The sequence below is a fragment of the Cydia amplana genome, chromosome 25 (assembly GCF_948474715.1).
Source record: "Cydia amplana chromosome 25, ilCydAmpl1.1, whole genome shotgun sequence".
NCBI lineage: Eukaryota > Metazoa > Arthropoda > Insecta > Lepidoptera > Tortricidae > Cydia > Cydia amplana.
In genome coordinates, this window is record NC_086093.1 from 7,903,460 (window position 1) to 7,927,351 (window position 23,892).

A 23,892-nucleotide genomic window follows, 5' to 3' on the forward strand; every position below is an offset into this window, starting at 1 on the left:
GTTATGATCGCTACAGTGCGAGCGGCATAAGTTATTAAAATTTGTGATGACAAAAGTGCTTAAAACAGATTAACTTTCGTTCCAAATGAAGTGCACGTGTAGAATAATTAAGTAAAAATAAAATAAAATAAGTGACACTGTGCGGCGTAAGCGCCATCGACAATAAGGTCCCTTTTCATGGATAATGCCCCAATTAACAATTATCTTACAAAAATGTATATTCAAATGGTTATTAGTGAAGATTGTAATGAAATAAATACCTACGGACTTTTATTGAAGAAACGTAAGAGCTATTTGTAATTTTGACCCGAGTGTGACAAAAAAATATTATAAAAAAATAATATTATAATAAAGAACACGACATATTAAACCAGAAAAGAAGACAAGTGTGAAGAAAATTTAAATTCCTAAAAATAAAAAGGAAGAAACGAAGTAAAACAAAATGTTATTCGTCATGGCATTACTAATGTGTATACTAAACGTGTTAGGAGAGCCAAATAATCAAGAAAAACTTGATAATGACAAGTCTGCAATGAATATACAAGGAAAATTCTTACACCGCCAAGAACGAGACATTATTATCTACGCAATAGACGACCACGGATTGGATTCTAATAAAAATAGTCTGAATTATGTAAATAATAATGCTGGATACAACACTTACGACTCGAATTATGATGCTAATAATGAAAATTATTCACGCAATAATCGTTATTCTAGAATGAAATTATAGGAACGCTGAACCTGAAAATACTACGGTTGAAAGTTTTATATTGGGAGGGATAAAAAAATGCCCCAAAGGCAAAGTAAGGGTGGGGTTGAGGTGTTACTGGCCTGAAGAGGCACCCGAGTAAATGTGTTATCAAGTTTAAGAGCATCTAAACATGCTTATAATTATGTACAGTCAGCTGCAGAGATAACTGACCCCCTGCATTGAAATTTGTTTGCAGAGGGGGGGGGGGGGAGTTGCAAGTAACTCTGCAGCTGACTGTAAATAGGTAACAATAATATAAAATAAAATTACAATGAACCCTTTAATGGCTCCTCCGCTGGTTGTTTGTCTGTCTGTCTGTCTGTCGGTGGGCTGTGTGAACTAGGCAGCTAACATTTTTACAATGCATACCTATCTATATTTCAACTGCTAATGTACTATATGTATTTCAGGAATAAGGACATTGTATACCGTAAACCGGTTGATTGTGATACTCGCTAATCAAATAATTTTGTAACAACTGTAAACTGACATGAATGATTACTTACTTACTTACTTACAAACAATAAAACAAAGAATACAAGGTGCACTCATATAAGAACCATTCTTCTTTCAAACATAAAATACCTCATTATCCTTATTGGAGTTCAACTCACACTCAACCAGTTTTCTGCACAAATCATCTGTATAATTATAGTATTTTACATTGGCCAGAACAAGAACCAGTTCACTAATTCACAAATCACTTTATCTCGTAGGTACGAGCTTTGTTTCTAGTATAACTTAATCTCGCTATACGAGGCCAGTATTAACAATCAGAAATCACTTTAAATCGGTCTGTCTATTGCTGGGTAAGCTTTCTGCTTCTGCATGGCAGTTACTGAGGGGCTACCGCGAACCTCGATAATCGAAGAATCGTGTCTCTGTCATTCGCGCATATTGGAGCTTGGAGCGATAGAGAAGAAAATAGAGTAAACTTTCAATGTTCGTGGTAGCCTCTCATGCGCTATTCAAGCAGACCAGCCATGGTGATCTCTGAATACATGTAGTTATAATCTAATTCGAGCTCATTGCTTCACTGGTTAGCAGGCAGATCTTTGGTAAGAAATAGGGAATATTTTGTTATCTTAAGTCGATGAACCATTCTCGATCCAATCGTTAGCAAGTGTACACTTCTTACTGCAATATTATTTATTTATACTGCTGGTAATTAGAAGACATAAAGGAGTTGATAGCCGCTAATGTGACTTATTTTTCGAGGGAATCTGCATTTAATTTTAAGACAAAAAGTTTAAACAAATGCTGTAGAAAAAGTGCAAGCTTCAGATTAAAGTGTGAGCTGTACCAGTGGAATATTATAGATGTTGTAAGCATAATCAGCATAATATTTAAAGTGTTGCATCCTTTTGAGCGAGGCAAGAAAAAAACTGTTTATACTTTTATTAAAATTTTACCAAAAGTGGTGTAAAGTGAGAGTACTGAGACACTTTTTGGAAATTCGAGAAGTTTAAAGAATACTGAAATATCAAAAGAAAAGATGATGATATTAGTAGCAGTCCTATTTTGTGTTACATGTGTGCTAGGAGAGCATAGTTATGGAGAACAACTTGACGTAATTGACAACTACGAGACAAATAATAATAACGATATGTCAATAATCAAAATTTTAAAGAAATCCTTGGATCGTGAAAGACGAGACGTTATTATTTACGAAATAACTGACCACAGATCGGATTCTAATAATGATAAACCTAAATATTTAAATAATAATACCAGATATAGCGTTTACGACTCAAATTCTGACGCTAATAATTCTGATGAAAATTATGCACGCAATAATGAAAATATGAAGCCAAGAATAAGACATAATAGAAACGCCGAAACTGAGACTACAACAAAAGTGGATCTAAGCACAATAATGGGAGGCGCGTTGTCAAAATGTCCTAAGGGCAAAATAAGGATCAATTGGAAGACGTGTGGATACCCTGATGATTATTATATAGATGAGTACTAGCAGCATCGCTTTTAACTCATCATAGGTGGTTTACACATTGCCATTTAGCTGTGTGGCTGAGGACGACGATATGTCACGAGGTACAGTCAGCAGCAGAAGTTGCTAAGCGGGCGAGGTGTTCAAAATGACCTTGACGCGCTCTTATTCTCTTAACAATAAAGTCGCGCCAAGATCATTTTGAACACCTCACCCGCTTAGCAACTATTGCTGCTGATTGTACAGGGAATAATAAATAAGTATAGGAGCCCTTGAGAATGTATCGTCATACTTCATAGGTACGTGGCGGAATGGCCTTAGTTTTTAATTAATTTACGATAACTTTGTGAACTATTATAATTCTCTAAATAAAATACATGTAATACTTATTGGCATGTTATTATTTATTCAATTTACACCCGATGAACGAATGAATCATGAAAACCTACGGGTCATGGACGAATAAAACAAGAAGACTGAGAATCTATACAAAGACACGTTCCTTTCCTACAATATTTAGCGCCATCTATTGAACGGAAGTTATTTCGACCAGAGGACTAAAGGGGCCCACAGATTATCAGTCCGCAGCACGATAACGGCCTGTCAGTTGTTCGGAACTGTCACCTTTTGCGTTTAACTGACAGGCCGATATAATCCGGCGGACTGGTGGGCCCCTTAAGCGATAAATTAAATGGTTAGAACTGAAACTTGTATCTAAATAACTTAGCTTCCGTTCAATAGATAATCTTTTAAGTACTTGACATTACTTTTTTCCAACTGAACATTTTGCTGGCCCATCACTCTAACCTCCACCGATTAACAGCTGCCAGACGCCCGGATTCAGTAATAAGAATAGTATAGCAAACTAACTAGAGTAATTTCGTTCTGTCATTATCATATACCATATAGCTAGTCCATATTGACTAAAGTCGGACCATCGTAACTCTTTACACACTTTGCCGTGGCAAAATGTGGATGTCATTATAAATGTCAATATGACATAGTGGGACTTGGCTCACATTGGTTGTATATAGACATCAGACCTTCCGACCTTGCTGCACCAGCCAGACTTTTATCTTTTATATATTGTAGTATGGAGATACGTAAGGTGAGAGTGGGTCAACAGATAAGACCATAAGCATTAAAATAGCAGTTATTATCAAGCCATTCTTCTACAAATACGCAGTTATTAACAAATATACCAAGAAATTACGTGAAGAATTTACAAGAAAGTGAAATTAATATCAATGAAGATGATTCGTATAATAATATTAGTTATTTGTGGTGTGTGTGTTTTAGCAGAACAAGGTACTGGAGAAACAGATACAATCAAAAATTATAAGCGAAATAACAGCAATGAAATTACAATAATGGATATTCTGAAGCCAACTTTCAGTCTCCAAGACAATAATGCAAAGGATTGGGATTCTGATATTAATAATCAAAATTATGCCCGCAATAATGCCCATTATTATAAAATTATGAAGCCAATAATAAGGAATTATAGGAATACTGATGTTACAACTGCCACGGAGGCTGCCGTTGTTTTCGGATTGTCTCAGTGTCCTAAGGGAAGAGTAAGAGTTGGGTTGAAATGTTATAAGGAAAGTGAAGTGCCGGAATAATATTAATACACAATATATTAAAAATTATACGTAAACATACCTATATTAAAGATATGAAATAATAAGGCACCAAGATTCACAGATCGAATATAACTAAAGATATTATAAGTGCTGAGAAGAATCATTTGTACAACATTACATGAGTGAAAGAGACAAATTAAATACCATGACCACAGAATAAATAATAGTACTAGTTACAGAAGGTTCACTCTCTAACAAAAGGCGTCTATTACGACAGATATGACCGCTAGATGGCGCAAGCGCGAGCAGGCGCCCGTTCCTATTATGGCTAGACACCAAAATTGGTGTGGGCCACATGTACTTGTAGTGAGAAAGCGTGATAACCGGATGAAAAATGTATGTAACCAAGTTGAATTGACCAATTTAAAAAGGCGTATTACGCGAAAATCGTATTACACGTGAAACGGGTTCGTAGGTGCCAAAAAATAGCCAAAATGCTATGAAAATAAATATAAAATTAGATACCTGAGTGATAGGAAGAGAATATATAGCCTATGGACGCTTGCTACAGGGATTAAGGTATGCTGGTGGTGGTGTATAGCTTGAGAAAAAGGCGCCGTCTTCAAATGGTTTTAATAAATGTCTGATAGATATAAGCGATACAATAAAGTAATAATTATAGAAAAAGTGTATTTATTTATAATTCTATAATATTATGAAGAATACAGAACTGCGCCCAACTTACAAATAAATAAATAAATATTATAGGACATTTTTACACAGTAGTATCTCCTTTTTTTGCAACACAGATAGAATTTTAAGACAAACGGCTATCAGTTCTTCAATTTTGTATCTCCATTTTTGTCGACCGGATATTGAAAGAAATAAATGCTTATTTTTTTATGATTTTTTTATACATAGTCTAAAATAACACTTTTTTCCTATCTAGTTTGATGTGACGGATCTTAGATTTGGGTTCGTCCTTGACGTCTCGAAAAACGTGTCGAGGGTTTTAATTTTAAACTAATTAACACAAAAGTTATGGCCAGAAAACCAGTTTTTTGGCCTAAAATTGTTCAATTTTGATGCCAAATATCTCGAAGACTATGAAATGTGAAGTAAATATGGGATACTATATTGCTTAAAGCCGTTGCTGTTAATATGATAAGCTACAAAAAACATTAGAAAACTAAGGGATTCAGATCGAAGGTCATTGGCGTGGGGGATCCCCTTAAGACATTAAGTCCGCCTTTTGTAATTTTTTTATCGTGCAATAAATATAAGATAAGATAAAAGAAGTTTATTCAAGTAGGCATATTACAATGCGCTTGTGAACGACAAATAAAGCTACACCGGCTCCAACCCTACACCTCTGCCCCGAGAAGATTTAAATGCCCCCTCAATTGGAGGAGGGTATCCCAATATGGGACCGGCAACAAAATCGGCGGGACACGTCTTTAAAAAAAAATTACAACTTATAATTAACATGCATTACGAGAAAATAAGGAAAAAAAAGCGGCCAAGTGCGAGTCGGACTCGCCCATGAAGGGTTCCGTATTTAGGCGATTTATGACGTATAAAAAAAAACTACTTACTAGATCTCGTTCAAACCAATTTTTGGTGGAAGTTTACATGGTAATGTACATCATATATTTTTTTTAGTTTTATCATTCTGTTATTTTAGAAGTTACGGGGGGGGGGACACATTTTACCACTTTGGAAGTGTCTCTCGCGCAAACTATTCAGTTTAGAAAAAAATTATATTAGAAACCTCAATATCATTTTTGAAGACCTATCCATAGATACCCCACACGTATGGGTTTGATGAAAAAAAAAATTTCGAGTTTCAGTTCGAAGTATGGGGAACCCCAAATATTTATTGTTTTTTTTCTATTTTTGTGTGAAAATCTTAATGCGGTTCACAGAATACATATACTTACCAAGTTTCAACAGTATAGTTCTTATAGTTTCGGAGAAAAGTGGCTGTGACATACGGACGGACAGACAGACGGACAGACAGACAGACATGACGAATCTATAAGGGTTCCGTTTTTTGCCATTTGGCTACGGAACCCTAAAAACAATCCCGTGTGGTGAATGGAACTTACTTGGCGGCCGAAGTCGCTGTGGATGCTCAACTAGGTTGGTGACGGCTTGCACGTTCAGGTTCCTCACGATGTCATCTTCCCCTGTATTACACTCCGTCACCTTGTGCTGGCTCTGTTCCGCACTCGTCGCACATTGCGCCTCTCTCTCTTCCGCCGTCATGAGTATCACGCTGTCCCACCTGGCAAACAATTTTAAGCTTATAAAAGAAAAAAAACCGGCCAAGTGCGAGTCGGACTCGCGCACGGAGGGTTCCGCACCATCAACAAAAAATGGAACAAAACAAGCAAAAAAACAGTCACCCATCCAAGTACTGACCCCGCCCGACGTTGCTTAACTTGGGTCAAAAATCACGTTTGTTGTATGGGAGCCCCACTTAAATCTTTATTTTATTGTTTTTAGTATTTGTTGTTATAGCGGCAACAGAAATACATCATCTGTGAAAATTTCAACTGTCTAGCTAACACGGTTCGTGAGATACAGCCAGGTGACAGACGGACGGACGGACGGACGGACAGACGGACAGCGGAGTCTTAGTAATAGGGTCCCGTTTTTACCCTTTGGGTACGGAACCCTAAAAAAATAATGTCGCTGCCCCCTAGACCCATAATATGGTGGAAAGATTTGCTGGCTATGGATGGTCTTGGTGGCTCAGATGGCAGAGCGCTGGAGTATCGATCCAGAGGCCGTGAGTTCAAGTCACACACAAGACAGTAATTTTTCCATTTTTAAATTTATTCTAAGCTTAATAGCATCGGTCGCAGACGGTTCTGCTTGTTAAAAATTAAATTAAATTTTGACTACAGTTAACGATTAAAAAGAAATTTACGAATGTATAGAGTGAGCAGTCTATGCTTACTTATTTCTCTATGGAATGGTTTTGTCTATCCTAGAGTGCTACCATTCTATATCGGGCATAGACTCGCTCTTGTCTATGTATCTACAGTTGTGTGCAATACAATAGCAGTCAATACCTTTTTATAAGAAATTCCGCTACTAAGTAAAAAAAGTCGGTTGTCATGTTTTTTTTAACTTCCAATATTATTTAAGTACCTAAAGGTTACAGTTAATTTTGTCTAGTAATGCAGAAGACTAACAAAAAAGATCCAATATAATCGATCTAAAGTTATAGTTTTCCTCAAACTTTAATTTTCTTCTATTATATTTCACACAACTGTATGTATGGAGTGTGCACAACATATTTCTCAGTGATATGATTTGCAACCATACTATAGAGAAATATGTACATCTTCCCTAGTACCACAGTCTATAAAAGTATTTCGACGAAGTCGTCTAGACAGGGCAACCGTGCGAGGGGTGGCTCGCGCGCACCCGAGCTGCATACATCGCCATTGTTAGTAGCTCGGTACTAGTTACAGGGCTAGCGTGTCTTATAGCAAGTCTAGTGTAAGTCTTGGGCAGTTGTGTAAATGTCTGTAACAACCCTGCTGTGTCCTTGCGGTGTCGGCATTTACGCAAAGATCTAAGGCGTCCGTTGCTTTTCAAACTATCAGTGTGACACTCCTGACTTCGGGCAAACTCGGCTCCGTTCGGCTCAGCATTGCTCCGAGCAATTATTAGGGTTGACACAACTTGACGTCCCTTTGCGTGCACAAATAAATTCCACAGATAAAATAATGACTGTAATTTTGACAACCGTAAATAGCCGAAAGGGATAGTGCCATGAGTTAGAAAGGGATATCATAATTCGGAAAAATTACTGCCTTGGGTGGGACTTGAACTCACGGCCTCTGGATAAATTCCGCAGAACATTGCTCAGATGGCGGAGCGTTTGAATATCTATCCAGAGGCCGTGAGTTCAAGTCTCACCAAAGACAGTAATTTTTCCACTTTTAGGAAGTGTCCTTTCTGTACGGTAGTAGTATCACTACATAGTATAAAACAAAGTCGCTTCCCTGTCTGTCTGTATGTATGCTTAAATATTTAAAACTACGCAACGGATGTTGATGCGGTTTTTTAAATAGATAGTGATTCAAGAGAAAGGTTTATGTATAATTTGTTAACCCGTGCGAAGCCGGAGCGCGTCGCTAGTTACTTATGTTTTTGTACAAGCTTTTGCCCGCGACTTCACCTGCGTGGAGTTAGTAATTTGGGTAGCTTATTTTTACCCAATCTTTAACGATCCCCAATACAAACTTCCACCCCCTTAAAGGGTAATTTTAAGGTAGCCCCATATATACTGTAATAGTTATTTTCGATACAAGTGCGAAAAAGAGGAAATTCGAAACGAGTGGCGATAAATTAAAACACGACCGAAGGGAGTGTTTTAAATCGACACGAGTTGCGAATTACCTATTCGCACGTGTATCGAACAACGTTTTACAGTACATATGGCACTTTAAAGTTTCGACATACGCACGAAAAGTGCAATTTTACGCACTAGTGCGGAAAATAGCACTTTTCGTGCGTATGTCGAAACTTTAAAGTGCCATATGTACTGTAAAACGTTGTTCGATAGACGAAAATAACTATTTTCATTAGTTCATTTTGAACCTTATTGCAATTTCCATAGAGTGGTAATTCAATAACCGGTAAAACCGGCCCAACCATTTTTTTAGGCAGGTAGAAGCACGTGCGGTTTAACTTAACAATAGACAAAGGATAAGCCGTTCGGGGCCTGTTAGAAATCGACAAACTATCAATGATTTATAACTCAAGATAGGTTATAGGCGTTCCAAAATTGAAGCGCTTACCTTGTGACAAATTGGACAAGTTGCCTTTAGTCGCGGCTGGACAAGCGAGAAATGTGCACGTGCACACCGAAAGAGAAAGAGACGACCTTATGTTTAACGAGTGTGACAAAGATGGATGGAATGAGAAAATTTATCAAAAATAACCGATTTCTTCATAGACACAGAAATAAATATGGAAGTATTTTTTGTGTTCCTCAAGTATGAGTTTATACTATCTATGGTTATACACCGTGTTTTTCTTTATTTCCGTTAATTTCAAGGGTGCATTCCTGAGCTTAAATCAAGCAACTTTCTCAAAGACACCGATATTCTAATTAACTCCATTTCGGAGATAATCAATAATTTCTTTTTTTCCTATAAGGCCTCTACAAGCGTGTACACTTGCCTTAGGGCCGGGCCGGTTTACATATTGATTAGTACTTAGTATGAGTTCATACATTTTCTACTAAACTTAAGTACAATCTCGGTCGATCGATGTTCGAAATGACATTGATATGTCACAGATTTCAATTGTTTGGTTGAGTTAAATGTAAAGCCCGTGTTACAACAACGCTATATGCTGTATTTAATTAGTTTTTAAACTTAATTTTTTTTTGTACAAAAAGCAAAAAAAAAATTGTTTTTTGAAAATTAACTATGCCGTTTAGTTCTCTTAGCGCCACTTGCACCATTCCACTAACCCGGAGTTACCCGGTTAAACCCGGAGTTACCATGGTTACCAGTACAATTTGACACTTGGTTAACGCTTTAACTGCTTAACCCCGGGTTAGTGGGGTGGTGCAAGTGGCCCTTAAACGTACTTAACCATACCCCGAAGTTAACGGAATTCAATAAAAACACGGTGTATAATATCATTGCAAACTATACCATTCTATGTCGGGCACGGATTCACTGTCGGTGTTGTCGGCCGCGAGCAACGCTAGCTTGGTGGCCGACGAGATGCCCGTCTTGCGAGCTATCTGCGATATCTCGTTCTGTAGCTTCTCCAGTTGGGCCTGAAACAAGATAACTATTAAATACATACATACATACAGTGTGTAAATCCAATACGGGCGAATATTTAAACGGTGGTTAGCATAGGACCTAAAAAGTATATTGAGATAGATTTTACTTAGAAATGCATTGAAAATTATAACCATACAAAATAATTCGGCACGCAATGTAATACACCACACACGTTACGGGATACGAGCTTTTTAAAGTAACTGTCAACGCTTGTTGGCAGTTACTATGAAAAGCTCGTATCTCGTAATGTCATTATCATCTTGTTTCTTAATGTTTACAGTACATTGCTGCTCGGTACATGTGGAAAAAATTAATCACGGGGTCATAATTAAGTGTAACTTAAAAAACATCTTAATTAATGATAAGACGAGTAAATTCTATATCTGGTTTAATTTATTGCCCGTATTTGACTTACACACTGTATAATCACGCCTATATCCCGGAGGGGTAGGCAGAGACCACGGATTTCCACTTGCTACGATCCTGACATACCTCTTACGCTTCCGTTACTTTCATAACTAACATTGCAGTTATATATCCCTGATGAGTTATGAGTTGTATAAAATTATTTTTATTTTAGCATTTTTTGAAATGTATAAAACGTGATAGCATTGTGTGAAATTGCGCGCAAAGTTTGATATATTGTTTATTTCATTTCTATCTGTGAGTACCTGTGATTGGCTTTGTATCGTTACCTAAATCTGTATAATGTTTTTGCATGTTGGTACTCCTTAAAAATAAAAATAAATAGCATTCCTCACACACGCTCGCCGGTTTAAGGTGCTCTTGGCCAGGCCTTTCTTCAGGACTTCCCCGATCTGATCAGAGAAAGTCCGCCGAGGTCTGCCCCTTCTAACTCCCTCTTCTACTTCCCCCTTAAACACTCTCTTTGTCAACCGTCTTTCACTCATTCAAGTATTAAATAATGGCTGAAGTAAATTGTAACGTCAAAAAAAACCCGGCCAAGTGCGAGTCGGACTCGCTTTCCAAGGACTTACATGAAGTCCGACTCACGCTTGACTGCACATTTCTAATAGGGGTCCTGCCATCTGGGCGTTTTTTTTTTGTTGTCCCCTACACTTTTTTTCCAAATTTGGGATTTTTTATGTTATTTCTACTCAGAATCACGAGCTCTTTCTATCCTAATAGGAGAAAAAAAGTGTCCTAAGGTTTTTATTTCCATTCCGTCACCATTTTTCATAGACTTTGTATGGCGGTCGCGTAATGGAAAGATAGAAAAATGTATGGAAGTTTTGGGACACTATTTTTCTCCTATTAGGATAGAAAGAGCTCGTGATTCTGAGTAGAAATAACATAAAAAATCCCAAATTTGAAAAAAAAAGTGTAGGGGACAACAAAAAAAACGCCCATCTATAGGTGAAGAACTAATTTGTGTATTTTTTTCAAAATTTTAGACCCAGTAGTTTCGGAGATAATCGGGAATGGGCGGACAGACAGAAAGACGCACGAGTGATCCTATAAGGGTTCCGTTTTTTCCTTATGAGGTACGGAACACTAAAAATAACATTTTTACAGCCAATAGTAATTGATGACCGAACGTACAACTCCACTATGGATAAATTAGATGAGTTTAAAGTAGGTACCAACGAATGAATTGAGTGTACCTTCATCCGGAGCCTCTCGGCTTGTTGCCTGAATTTGCCCGGCTCGTGGAAGCGAAGCGCGCGTCGCGTGCGGGTTGGGGGCTTGACTGTGACCCGGGGGTCCATCCAAGACGCGTCGCCGACAGGCTCAGAGGTCGCTGCCCCGGACAATTGGGCCTTGAATTCCTCGCGACGCTTCGCTCTGATGTTGGCCTGAAAATATAAAAAAGTGTAAACTGAAACAGATGTCTGAGGGCAACAACACCCACTACTTGCAGCCGTGCAGACCTTTCTTCCAATCAACTAGAGTCCTGCCTTTACCATGCATGTACAATTGTACATCAAAGAGATGGCACTATTTGTTCAATCTTCCCTACCCATGCCCAGGTTTTCCCAAAGTCAACACGACATAGAACACGGCTGCACTTACCCCTTGCTAATACCCAAATATATAGGAAGTTTATAATAAGTTACCGAGCGATTTAAGAAACTGTACGCTTAACCTTTTAAACTTAAACTTTTGGTTACTTAAATTTATTATTATGACATGATAGAATATTAGAATAATATAAAGGTAATACATATAAAACTTAAGAACTAAAACCCGTTCTGAGCCATGCCGGGTCCAAAGGTCCCCATCACACTGGCAGCGTTACCCCGCTGTATGGCGATGGAGACCTGTTGGACAAGCCATGACTCAGAACGGGGGTCATTCCCCTTTTCCCTCAGGCGCTTGCCCAGCTCTCGAAAGAGCTCACGTGCCTCCCGTCCCCAGGGCCCGGCTGTCTCGACGGCAACGGGCACGAAGTCGTAGTTGGCTCCCAAGGCAAAGTATTTTTGGTGCTTGTTTTTGGCGGCAGTCTCTGCCGCTGAGCCTGCCGACTTAGCGGTGTGTCCTACATGGGACGCAGCAAATGTACTCACACAAGTTGCGTCCCATATAAGACAGCGCCCTCTCTGCCAGGGAACCAACGTCAGCCCGTCGGGTCGTTTGCCGTCTGTTCGAGACAGTCCTGGTGGTTCAAGGAGGCACGGAACACCCACCGACAGCATGGCTCGACGCACGATTTCATTTAAAGAATGGTGCCTGGGGAAACGACCGGCGCATCTTTGGCAGCTGAGCCCATGGTGGCCGTTCTCTTCCACCATCACTCCGCAGATGCAGCGGTGCGGGTTGCACACCTTGCACCCCAACCTTAAGGCCACTGCGATCCTAAGGGAATCATTGTCCAGCAGTGTGCCTAATTGAGGGGATGGCAAGGCGTGCAGCCACGCACCCGACTCAGGCTTGGAGGCGGCCTTGAGACGCGCCAGATCAGTTCCCGAGGCACCATCCTGTAAATTTGTGTGGCGTAGCCTACAGAGGATGTCATCCCAGCCCCTCTGAACGGCCGGGCTATCCGGATGTTCGTTGGATGGACATAATGTGGCCCATTTTGCTAAGGCATCGGATGCGAAAGGTATGCAGATATTTGTGCTTTCAATTGCAAGTATGCGACCAACTAGATTAGCTGAACCGTGTATCGAGGCCAAAAAAGCCACCATATTAGAATTGTTGCACGCTCAATTTTAAGTAGAGTACACTGTACTTCTAATTTTATGTCACCATCTACATACCCACTGTATTCGGGCAAATAAATAATTTGTATACCTGGTCAAGCAAATCTTGTCAGTAGAAAAAGGCGGCAAATTTGAAAAATCGCGGGTAGCAACACCACGTTTGAATTGTTCGAAAATCGTGTGTCATTTGATATATTATCTGTGGAACTGTTTTGTTTAGGTACATTTGATCGTCGTTCGATGTACGAGGGGCGTTCAAAATATTCTCGGTATTGATATCTTACGACCTCTTCTAAAATTTCTTTCGTTACTGGCCGCTAAGGTTTATTCATTGACATTAAAAAAAAGTATAATTCGAACCGAGATAGTCTTTTGTTTTTCTGCAATTGCTGAACAAACATGAACATCCTGTGCGAATTGACAATGTTAACTAAATTAGAACATCGATGCGTGATAAAATTCTTGACAAAACAGGGTAAAAATCAAAAAACCATAAAAGAGGAAATGGATTGTGTTTACCGTGAGTCTGCTCCTTCTTTATCTACCATTCAAAAGTGGTCAAGCGAGTTTAAACGCGGAAGGGAGAGTATTGAAGATGACCCTAGACCTGGCCGGCCTGTAGTAGCTACTTCACAAGAAAATATTGATAAAGTGGAAAAACTTATATTGGAAGATGGTCGAGTGAAGGTAAAATCTATAGCACAAGTAACCAATCTCTCTATTGGTACCGTACATGATATTATACATGACCATCTTAATATGTCAAAAGTAAGTGCAAGATGGGTTCCGCGAATGCTGACTCGGCTTCAAAAAAACATGCGTGTAGCTTGTTGTTCCGATTTTATTGACCTGTGCGGTGAAAATCCTGATGAGGTGCTGCAAAGAATAGTTACTGGAGATGAAACCTGGGTTCATCATTATGACCCAGAGAGTAAACAAGAGTCCATGCAGTGGCACATTAAGGGTTCAGCTCATCCCAAGAAGTTCAAGGTCATCCCTTCAGCTGGCAAGGTCATGGCCACGATATTTTGGGATTGTGAAGGAGTATTACTAATCGATTATAAAGAAAAAGGTGTAAATATCACAGGACAGTACTACGCTAACATTCTACGTCAATTAAAGGATGTAATTAAAGAAAAGAGGCGAGGAAAGTTAACCAAAGGTTGCATTGTCATGCTTCTGCATGACAACGCCCCCGTCCATACTGCTCAATTGCCAAGGCAGCTATTGTTGAATGTGGGTTTAAAACTGTTACTCACCCACCGTATAGTCCGGACTTAGCCCCCAGCGACTTCTTTTTGCTCCCCAATCTTAAAAAGGATCTGCGTGGAAATAAATTTTCTGACGATGAAGCATTGAAGGCGGCAGTGGAGGAGCATTTTTACACGAAAGATAAATAATATTTTTACGAGGGATTAAAAAAAATAATTGATCGATCTTTTAAGTGTATGAACATAGGGGGGGAGTATATTGAAAAATAAAAATATCAAACTTTTCGTACTTGTTTGTTTTCATTCTCATACCGAGAATATTTTGAACACCCCTCGTACATTGCCGCTTTTTGTTAGTTTCCTAGGGATACCATAGTTTAGTTTGCTTTACATTGCTAGTGACATATTACATACCGGCTTGGCAGACTATATTAGTGTATGTATACCTTGAGTGTTGGTGCCACGTGTGTGAGCTGCACGTGTCGACCGGCCGTGTCGACGGTGCGGCCCTCGCGGTCCAGGATGAGCGGCGCCGGGCCCGAGCTGCCCGCCGCCGCCGCCGCTAGGGCTCCGCCTGACGAACATAAACATGAACATAAATAATAAGTAAGCAGTTTTGACTTATTACTAATGTTAGTGCCGGTACTTGCTATAACTGTTCCAAATTTTAGCTATACCAGGGGCCTATTTCTCGAACGGTATTAGACTAATATTATTAGTCCACGAACTGTCAAATCGTATAGGTTACTATGGCAACACACTAATAATATTAGTCTAATACCGTTCGAGAAATAGGACCCTGGTCAACCAAATCTTGACAGTAAAAAAAGGCGCGAAATTCAAATTTTCTATGGGACGGTATCCCTTTGCGCCTACACTTTTCGAATTTGCCGCCTTTTTCTACTCTGGTTGGCCAAGTATATCTACGTCAAACGGTTTCTGAGAAAAACACATGAAAAACACTGATTTGCAAGACCGATGTGAGCCCATAAGTGTACCGCGAACAAAGTTTGTGCGGTACACTAAAAAGATAAATAGTAGTTTGTGTCACAAGGGATCAAAATTTTCCGTCAAGGGCGGACATTGAATCCTGAATGAAGCGATGGATTCTACAATGGAATCCAGAACGTAGTGAGGGATTCTAAAGTAGTATCCTGAGCGTAATGAGGGATTCGAGTGTTAACGCCCGAGACGAAATAATTTTGATACCGTGTGACACATACTGCTTTTCACATTGATTATGAGGAAAATAAAATCTTAGTGTTGACACAATCTGACGCTTAAACAGATTATTTAAGCTAAAAAAATAATGTGCAAGAAATTGTAAAAATAGTGTGTTAGAACAGAAAAGTGTTACTTTGATCCCTCCTAGCGGGGAGGAAAAGTGCCACTTTGATCCCTCCTAGCAGAGAAGAAAAAGCTCGTTTCCGAATAGGTGGTGTTAAAAGATAGTTTATTCGAATAGGCATATTACAATGCGCTTATGAACGTCAAATAAAGCTACACCGGCTCCAACCCTACACCTCTGCCCCGAGAAGATTTAAATCCCCCCTCAATTGGAGGAGGGTATCCCAATATGGGACCGGCAACAAACTCGGCGGGACACATCTTCTCAAAAAACTTACATCTTATAATTAACATGCATTACGAGTAAATAAAGAAAAAAAAACAGTTCAAATATATCCATACTAATATTATAAATGCGAAAGTGCGTCTGTCTGTCTGTTTGTTACCTCTTCACGCTTAAACCGCTGAACCGATTTAGTCGTAATTTGGTTGGAGATAGTTTGAGTCCCGGGGAAGGACATAGGGTGGTTTTTATCGCACAAATCACCCTTTAAGGGGGTGAAAAGGGTGGTGGAAATTTGTATGGGAAATCTATAAAAAGCAGATTGAGTAAAAATAAGCTACTCAAATTACTAACTCCAGGCAGACGTAGTCGCGGGCAAAAGCTAGTACGTTATAAAGGGTGACATTTTAACCACCAGTCATACTCTATGTAGTGACCTTATAGGTCATACTGAACAAATATTTAATTACGCAAACGGGTGTCTATCCGTGACCACAGCTTGTGCAGCTCAGCTGAAACGTCGGAATTTAAGGTAAAAACAATGAAACTATGTCGCGGTAGACCCGTTTGTGTAATTAAATATGTGTACAAAACACGAGAGTTTAAAGTGTTATATCATACCATAGAGAAATATAGGTAGTAAGATAAGAGTGCTCACTCCATACATCAGGTCAGACTATTAATTTCAGTGTCTACATCTAGCATCGAGTAGTGGAACTATCAGTACTGCTACATCTATTGTCAAGTAGCAGTACTGATAGTTACGCTACTCGATGCTAGATGCTAATAGTCTTTTTGGTACTAAAACTGATGTATGGACTAGAGTGAGCACTCTATGTATTTTTTTTCTATGATCATACTGAAAAAAATTGGCTGTCCCATAGAAATCAGCGGCATGTATGGGGCCAATGCGGAAATCGCGAAAAAAATTGGCTGTCCCATAGAAATCAGCGGCATGTATACAACAGCCAATTTTTTTTTCGCCATTTCTGCTTTGGTGCAGCGAATACGTTAAATTTGTACGGAACCCTCGGTGCGCGAGTCCCACTCGCACTTGGCCAGTGTTTTATATGTAAACTCACCGGCCAGTTTCCTCTGTATGCGCGCCTGCAGCTCCGCTATCTTCCTCTGCTTTTCTAGTTCCTCGGCGCTCTGGGCGGCCGACGTGTCTGCAACACAACATTATGAGCCAACAGGAGTGGTCATTTCTCCATACAAACGTACTCGACTGTTTCCTCCGTGGGTTTTGAAGCTAGAGCAATGATTTTTTCAACACAGATTAATATTGTCAATATCTGTGTCGGACCGTTTTGCTTTTTTTGATATTTTTGTTTTTTAAGGCGCTAGAGCCCTTCAAAAATGGCCAAAATGGCCTAATTGTCTATGCCGCAATGAGAGGCATGCTATTCAAAACTGACACCAAATAGTCAAAAAAGCAAAACGGTCCGACACAGATAATGTCATAATCGTTTAGATTTCCAAATTTGGTTACGATTGGTTAAGTTTTGGAGGAGGAAACAGTCGAGTACGAAACCTCGATTTTTGAGATTTTTACGCAGGATTTTTCGCCTTGTCCTTATCACACTAGTTTTAGGAGCCGCTTCTGTTAGCGAGACGGGTATATTTACCTAAAATATTTAAATCTTAGCTCCTGTTGGCTCTTAAGTATTCACACTATTCATCTTCCTCGCAACTAATCCCAGTAATTGGCGTGGGCGCTAGTTTTTACGAAAGCGACTGCCATCTGACCTTCCAACCCAGAGGGTAAACTTGGCCGTATTGGGATTATTCCGGTTTCCTCACGATGTTTTCCTTCGCCGAAAAGCGACTGGTAAATATCAAATGATATTTCGTACATAAGTTTCGAATAACTCATTGGTACGAGCCGGGGTTCGAACCCGCGACCTCCGGATTGCAAGTTGCACCAGCGCCATATAGGTAAATGGGTTAATCAACTTTTTCTTGTCACACGTAACCATAGGGTTACGGTCTCCTGAGTCACTCTTAAAACTCTAGGTTTTTCGTATTTAAATGAACCAAACTTGCATTTTATGGTAGTTATAAGAGCTTTCCATAATGGGACATCTACTGAGCATGTTAGTAGAACATGGTACAGCAGTTCTTCTAACAATCTATGCTACTATTGTCTCCTCGCTGATGGGACAGAATAACAACAAGAAATAGTTGATTGACCCAAATACATTTGCCTACAATAATTCTTCAGATTAGGCACAAAAGCCAAATTCCTTTTTTCTCCTTGCACCAATTTTACATGTATCTGTCTGGCCCGATGGTTGACTGGTAGAGAGTGCCATTAGGCATTAAGTCCGCCATTTGTACTTACTTCTGTGTTTTGTGCAATAAAGTTTAAATTGGAAGGTCGTAACGGATTAGATAGCCAATGGACGCTCACCTGGCTTAGAATACAGCACCGGCTTGATGACGGCCGGCGGCGGCATGGTCTTTGAGGGTAAAGTCGCCTTTATCTGCTGCGCCGTGGCCGCGACAGTTACAGGGGCCTTCACCCTAATAACACTCTATCTGACCGCCAAATGTAATTACGGAAATTACTGCATACACTACTTTTGGGATTAGGTAGCCAAGCGGACCCCAAGCTAGTTTGAATGATACTAATAACTGCAAAACTAGTGCCTATACTATTTCTTGAGATTACACACCCAAGCGGACCACGAGCTCGTTTAAACGATGCTAGAAACTACAAAAACTAGTGCCTCGTAACGCACGTACGCAAAAGGTCGTAACGGCACAAAATAAATAATAGTGCTAGGTACAGAAGACTCACTCTCTAACAAAACGCGTCTGTCACGATCAGCACAGATGTGGCCGCTAGGTGGCGACAGCGCCACGCGCGGCTTATGGCTAGCCACCAAAATTGGTGCGGAACGGATGTACTTTTAGCTACCTGTAGCAAAGCGACGAAATCGCGGAGTGAGACACGCCTGGTAATGGGTAAGATAGCCAATGGACGCTCACCTGGCTTAGAATACAGCACCGGCTTGATGACGGCCGGCGGCGGCATGGTCTTTGAGGGTAAAGTCGCCTTTATCTGCTGCGCCGTGGCCGCGGCGGCAGTAACAGGCGCCTTCTCCCCTTTCATGGCCATGAGAGCGCGTTTCCGCTCTTCTATCTCTTTCTGGGCGTTCGCCATCATCACCTGAAATTTATTTTTATAGTTGGTTAAACCAATTTGGGTTGGGAAGCGCTGGTGACCTAGCGGTAAGAGCGTGCGACTTGCAATCCGGAGGTCGCGGGTTCGAACCCCGGCTCGTACCAATGAGTTTTTCGGAACTTATGTACGAAATATCATTTGATATTTACTAGTCGCTTTTCGGTGAAGGAAAACATCGTGAGGTAACCGGACTAATCCCAATACAGGCCTAGTTTACCCTCTGGGTTGGAAGGTCAGATGGCAGTCGCTTTCGTAAAAACTAGTGCCCACGCCAATTACCGTGACCTATGCCGCCGTGACTTATTTTTCAAAAGTATTTATCAATACAAAGACACATCAAGATTGTTTACCTTTTTTCTAATACTTAAAACGAACTATAGTACATAGTTACATACAAGATTTCTTTATTTGGGGCTAGGTTGAACTATGTAAGTTTGTCCCCGATAATGATCTTAAAACGGTAAAATTAATTCTAATTGACACAAAATATACGTTTATTCTTACCTTAATCCGATCAGCACTTAACCCAGTAATCTTCGAGCCAATAGACTCCGACCCCGGCACCGGTAACGGTAAAACCTCAACACCATTCCCATTCCTATCCTTCTCCCTCTCTTTATCATCCTCTCTCTCTTTCTTATCATCATGGCGGGACCGCTTGCTGTCCTTCTCTTTCCGGTCATCTCGCTCTTCGTGCTTGCGTTTTGAGGATTTTGAAGAGGATACCAGTTCGGACGCCAATGCTATAATTTTGTCTGCGAGTTTACTCGCTTTTTTTGAGTCTATGTGCGATGATATTTTGTCTATGATCTTTCGGCGTTCGTATCTGGAATGTTTTGAAAATATGATAGGGCTCTATAGATTATACAATTTGACTTACGAGGTTTCCACACTCTCAAATTGGACACGATTATTATGTTTTTAAATAAGTAAGTTTTCTTTCTTCCTTTATTTGCAAATTATATTCTAAAATAATTCCTTAGTTTCTAGTTTTAGCAAACTTTAGCTATAAAAATATTATTATATTCCTAAACTATTTTATTAATAACATAAATATTGTAATCAGGTGAAAACCAGTATGAGTTTTTTTCAGAGACAACTTGATCTATAATTTGTTAGTACTTAGCTACTGGAAGGCTAAATGCTAAAAATAACTAACAAAATATGGACCGCTTTTGGTCTGACACAGAGTTTTGTTTTAAGGTTTTGGTTGGAGAGTCCTCTTGTACATATGGGTCATGCTCTATGAAAAGGGACCTTATTGTCAATGGCGCTTACACCCCACAGCGTCGCGCGGCATTGTATTTATATCGGCGCATCGTTAATAATGGCGTAAGCGCCATCGACAATAAGGTCCCTTTTCATACATAACGTCACATATAGTCTAGTCTAGATTTCATGTGAATATTTTCATGGCATCAGATTAAAACATGTAAAAATTCAATATAAAAAAACTACAATTTTGTGTAGCCCCCTTTTAATACTAAAAGGCAATTTCCACCAGTCAACCATAGGGTAAACAGAAAAATTTAGGAAGATATAACTATCGCTATAGTTATAAGAAAATAATCAATTATACCAACTGAAACCCATTGGCAAATTCATTGAATGGGACTAATCATAACTGTATATATGAGTGTTTTCCAAAAAAAGTGTACATTTCATTCATGTCTTCAGAATATTGACCTCTTGGGCTCATTTTACTCAGAATCATTTGTACATTCACGCCTCATACATGAAAAAATGTGTCCCAAAAATTTGTATGAAAAATTTTTTTTCCAGTGCGTCACGTTCATACAAATAAAAAAAAATTCATACAAGAATGTGACGATCAGGAAAGGAAATTTTTGGACACATTTTTTTATGTATGAGGCGTGAATGTACAAATGATTCTGAGTAAAATGAGCCCAAGAAGTCAATATTTTGAAGACATGAATTAAATGTACACTTTTTTTGGAAAACGCTCATATATTGAATATTCAAACACGATGCAAATTGTTCTTGAATAAATAAACTGAAACTGAAACTGAATGGGAGCAATGGTGCTGTGCTCAATGGCTTCTCTGTCAAATTTGGGTCCCTTCCAGGCCAGACAGCTGCGGGCTCAGCATGGTTCCATTTTAATTGACTATCACTATGCCCATCACTTTCGCACTTACATGCTTGTTAGAACGTGACAGGCATGGTGACAAACGATAAAAATGCCACCTACTAGGGCTGGAGCTTTTTGCCTCCTTTTCTACCCCATTTCTACCTCTGAAGCTTCAACAGTTTTAATATTTACAAGTAACCGAGGTATTCTGCACCATAAAGTTAATAAAAAAAATACACAGAAAGCGAAATACAAGCTAGAGACTAGGTAACAACAGGCGGTCTTATCGCTAAAAAGCGATATCTGATCTCTGCAAACCTTTGGGTAGCAGGTAATAATAGAAAGATGCCACTCACCCGCTAGTGAGGCAGTAGGAAACGGTCGACAGAAGCGAGCTATCCGACTTCCCGATGGTCCTGTAAATGGCGCGGTCGAGCGACGACCGGAGCTCCTCCACCTCGCGCCGGGACAGCTGCGTCGCCATCTCTGACAACACAAAATCACCAATACACCGAACTCAAGACGATACCAATTTTGAGGTTATGTTAGTACCTTCGGTTCAAGATCGGTGCCATTTGTCAAGTATGCCGAAATAAGCGTCGCGGACGATGTTTTGCTTGTTTATGAATGGATTTATTGAATTATCGGACGAAAATATAACCCACGCAATTGCAAAAACTGCAAAATAAATGTACGTTTGACGACTTTGACGTAAACAAGTTTTTTTTTTCGTGCGTCCGTGAGGGGTGATGGACATAGAAGGTAGGATCCTATAGAAGTGGTATAAGAGTGCCTCCGTGAAGGACAAAACATAGGCACTATAGCTGCGGGCTACTCGGCGAACTATCACTATGCCCGTCACTTTCGCACTTACTTGTTAGAACGTGACAGGCATGGTGAGAAACGATAAAAATGCTACCGTGCTACTAGGGCTGGTCAACCAAATCTTGTCAGTAAAAAAAGGCGCGAAATTCAAATTTTCTATGGGACGATATCCCTTCGCGCCTACATTTTTCAAATTTGCCGCCTTTGTCTACTATCAAGATCAGGTTGACCAAGTATATTTATTTATTTATTGTCCATATATAGGGGAATAAAAAAAATGTGACACTGTGACAAGGACAAACAATAATAGCGCTTTCGCTGCTACTCCTACTGAAAGATACATAAGACTATCCCGTTCGGTTATATCCCCACCCCCCCAACCCCCTCATGCTTGGAGGATACAACTAAACGGAGTAGCCATTAACAGGCTTTCCCCTCTGTCGAAAATAGGCGGCCAACGGTCATACACAATGTATGGACTGACGTTTATCTGACATGGCTATTTTTACGTTACGCATACATTTGACGTTCCCCTCCCCCGCAAAAATCGGCAGACTGTTTTGTACAGAAAATTACAGACATGGCGTCTCCGTTTGATTATATCCAACTAAATAAATGAAATATATAAATATACAAATAAATGAAATGAAATGAAATGAAATATCCTCCAAGCCCTCATGACTGATCCAGTTAATGAAAACCATAAAGGCCATAACACTATCGCACCGCATCGCGACCTTGGAGCGGTTCTTGGAATAAGTGGAGTCCTAGACTTTATCTTTAAAAATATTAAATCTATGCTAGATTGATATACTTGGTCAACCAGATCTTGACAGTAGAAAAAGGCGGTAAATTTAAAAAATGTAGGCGCGAAGGGATATCGTCCCATAGAAAATTTGAATTTCGCGCCTGTTTTTACTGACATGATTTGGTTGACCAGCTATAGTATCCTTGGAGGATATAATCAAACGGAGACGCCATGTCTGTAATTTTCTGTACAAAACAGTCTGCCGATTTTTGCTGGGGAGGGGAACGTCAAATGTATGCGTAACGTAAAAATAGCCATGTCAGATAAACGTCAGTCCATACATTGTGTATGACCGTTGGTCGCCTATTTTCGACAGAGGGGAAAGCCTGTTAATGGCTACTCCGTTTAGTTGTATCCTCCAAGGTAGTATCTGTCAACTTTATAGATGGTCAATCAAATCTTGTCAGTAGAAAAAGGCGCGAAATTCAAATTTTCTATGGGATGATATCCCTCCGAGCCTACATTTTTCAAATTTGCAAAAATTAGTTAGTACTGTCTGTGCGGAAAGAGAAGAGTCGTGGAATGTATGGGGCCCCATACATTCCACGACTCTTCTTTTTCCGAACAGACAAAATGCCAATAATGCCTTTGCGGCGCGGCTTTTTTAAGGCGGATATATTATGTTTTATATCTGTGACACTCAACTTATTTTACTCTTTGGTCTGTGTCAAGCTCGGAGGTGTCAAAACTGTCAAATATTACCGCTAAGAGCATGCTAAGAGAGAAACACTACAGTTTGTATAAGTTGCTGATTAAAAACCTCTGAAGAAGAACTAAGTTTTCATATTTAAAAGCACCATTGAATCCCCTGAAAGAGCCTCACGAGGTGGGCTTTCAATTGGTAGTTTTTATCTTAATTTTATTGGTCTACGCAGTGTAAGTACTATGTGAATATTATCAGTAACTACTATATTTTAAT

The 23,892-nt window shown here is 39.7% G+C and overlaps 1 protein-coding gene across 2 annotated transcripts in view; it reads right to left on the reverse strand.

Moving 5' to 3' along the window:
- The window catches only part of LOC134659594 (U4/U6 small nuclear ribonucleoprotein Prp3), a 40,888-nt gene extending 18,870 nt beyond the window's left edge, over positions 1-22,018 (reverse strand). The window contains exons 1-9 of one of the 2 annotated variants that reach the window (XM_063515262.1): positions 21,893-22,018; positions 21,697-21,826; positions 19,753-20,074; positions 19,053-19,233; positions 17,141-17,227; positions 14,935-15,056; positions 11,739-11,930; positions 9,976-10,103; positions 6,397-6,575 (exon numbers count right to left, since the gene is read on the reverse strand). In XM_063515262.1, coding sequence (XP_063371332.1) covers positions 6,397-6,575; positions 9,976-10,103; positions 11,739-11,930; positions 14,935-15,056; positions 17,141-17,227; positions 19,053-19,233; positions 19,753-20,074; positions 21,697-21,824 — 1,339 coding nt within the window. In that variant the 5' untranslated portion in view covers positions 21,825-21,826; positions 21,893-22,018. Of the gene's footprint in view, positions 1-6,396; positions 6,576-9,975; positions 10,104-11,738; positions 11,931-14,934; positions 15,057-17,140; positions 17,228-19,052; positions 19,234-19,752; positions 20,075-21,696 lie in introns of both variants that reach the window. The other variant, XM_063515261.1, reaches the window with a different exon arrangement.
- Between the last annotated feature and the right edge of the window lie 1,874 nt (positions 22,019-23,892).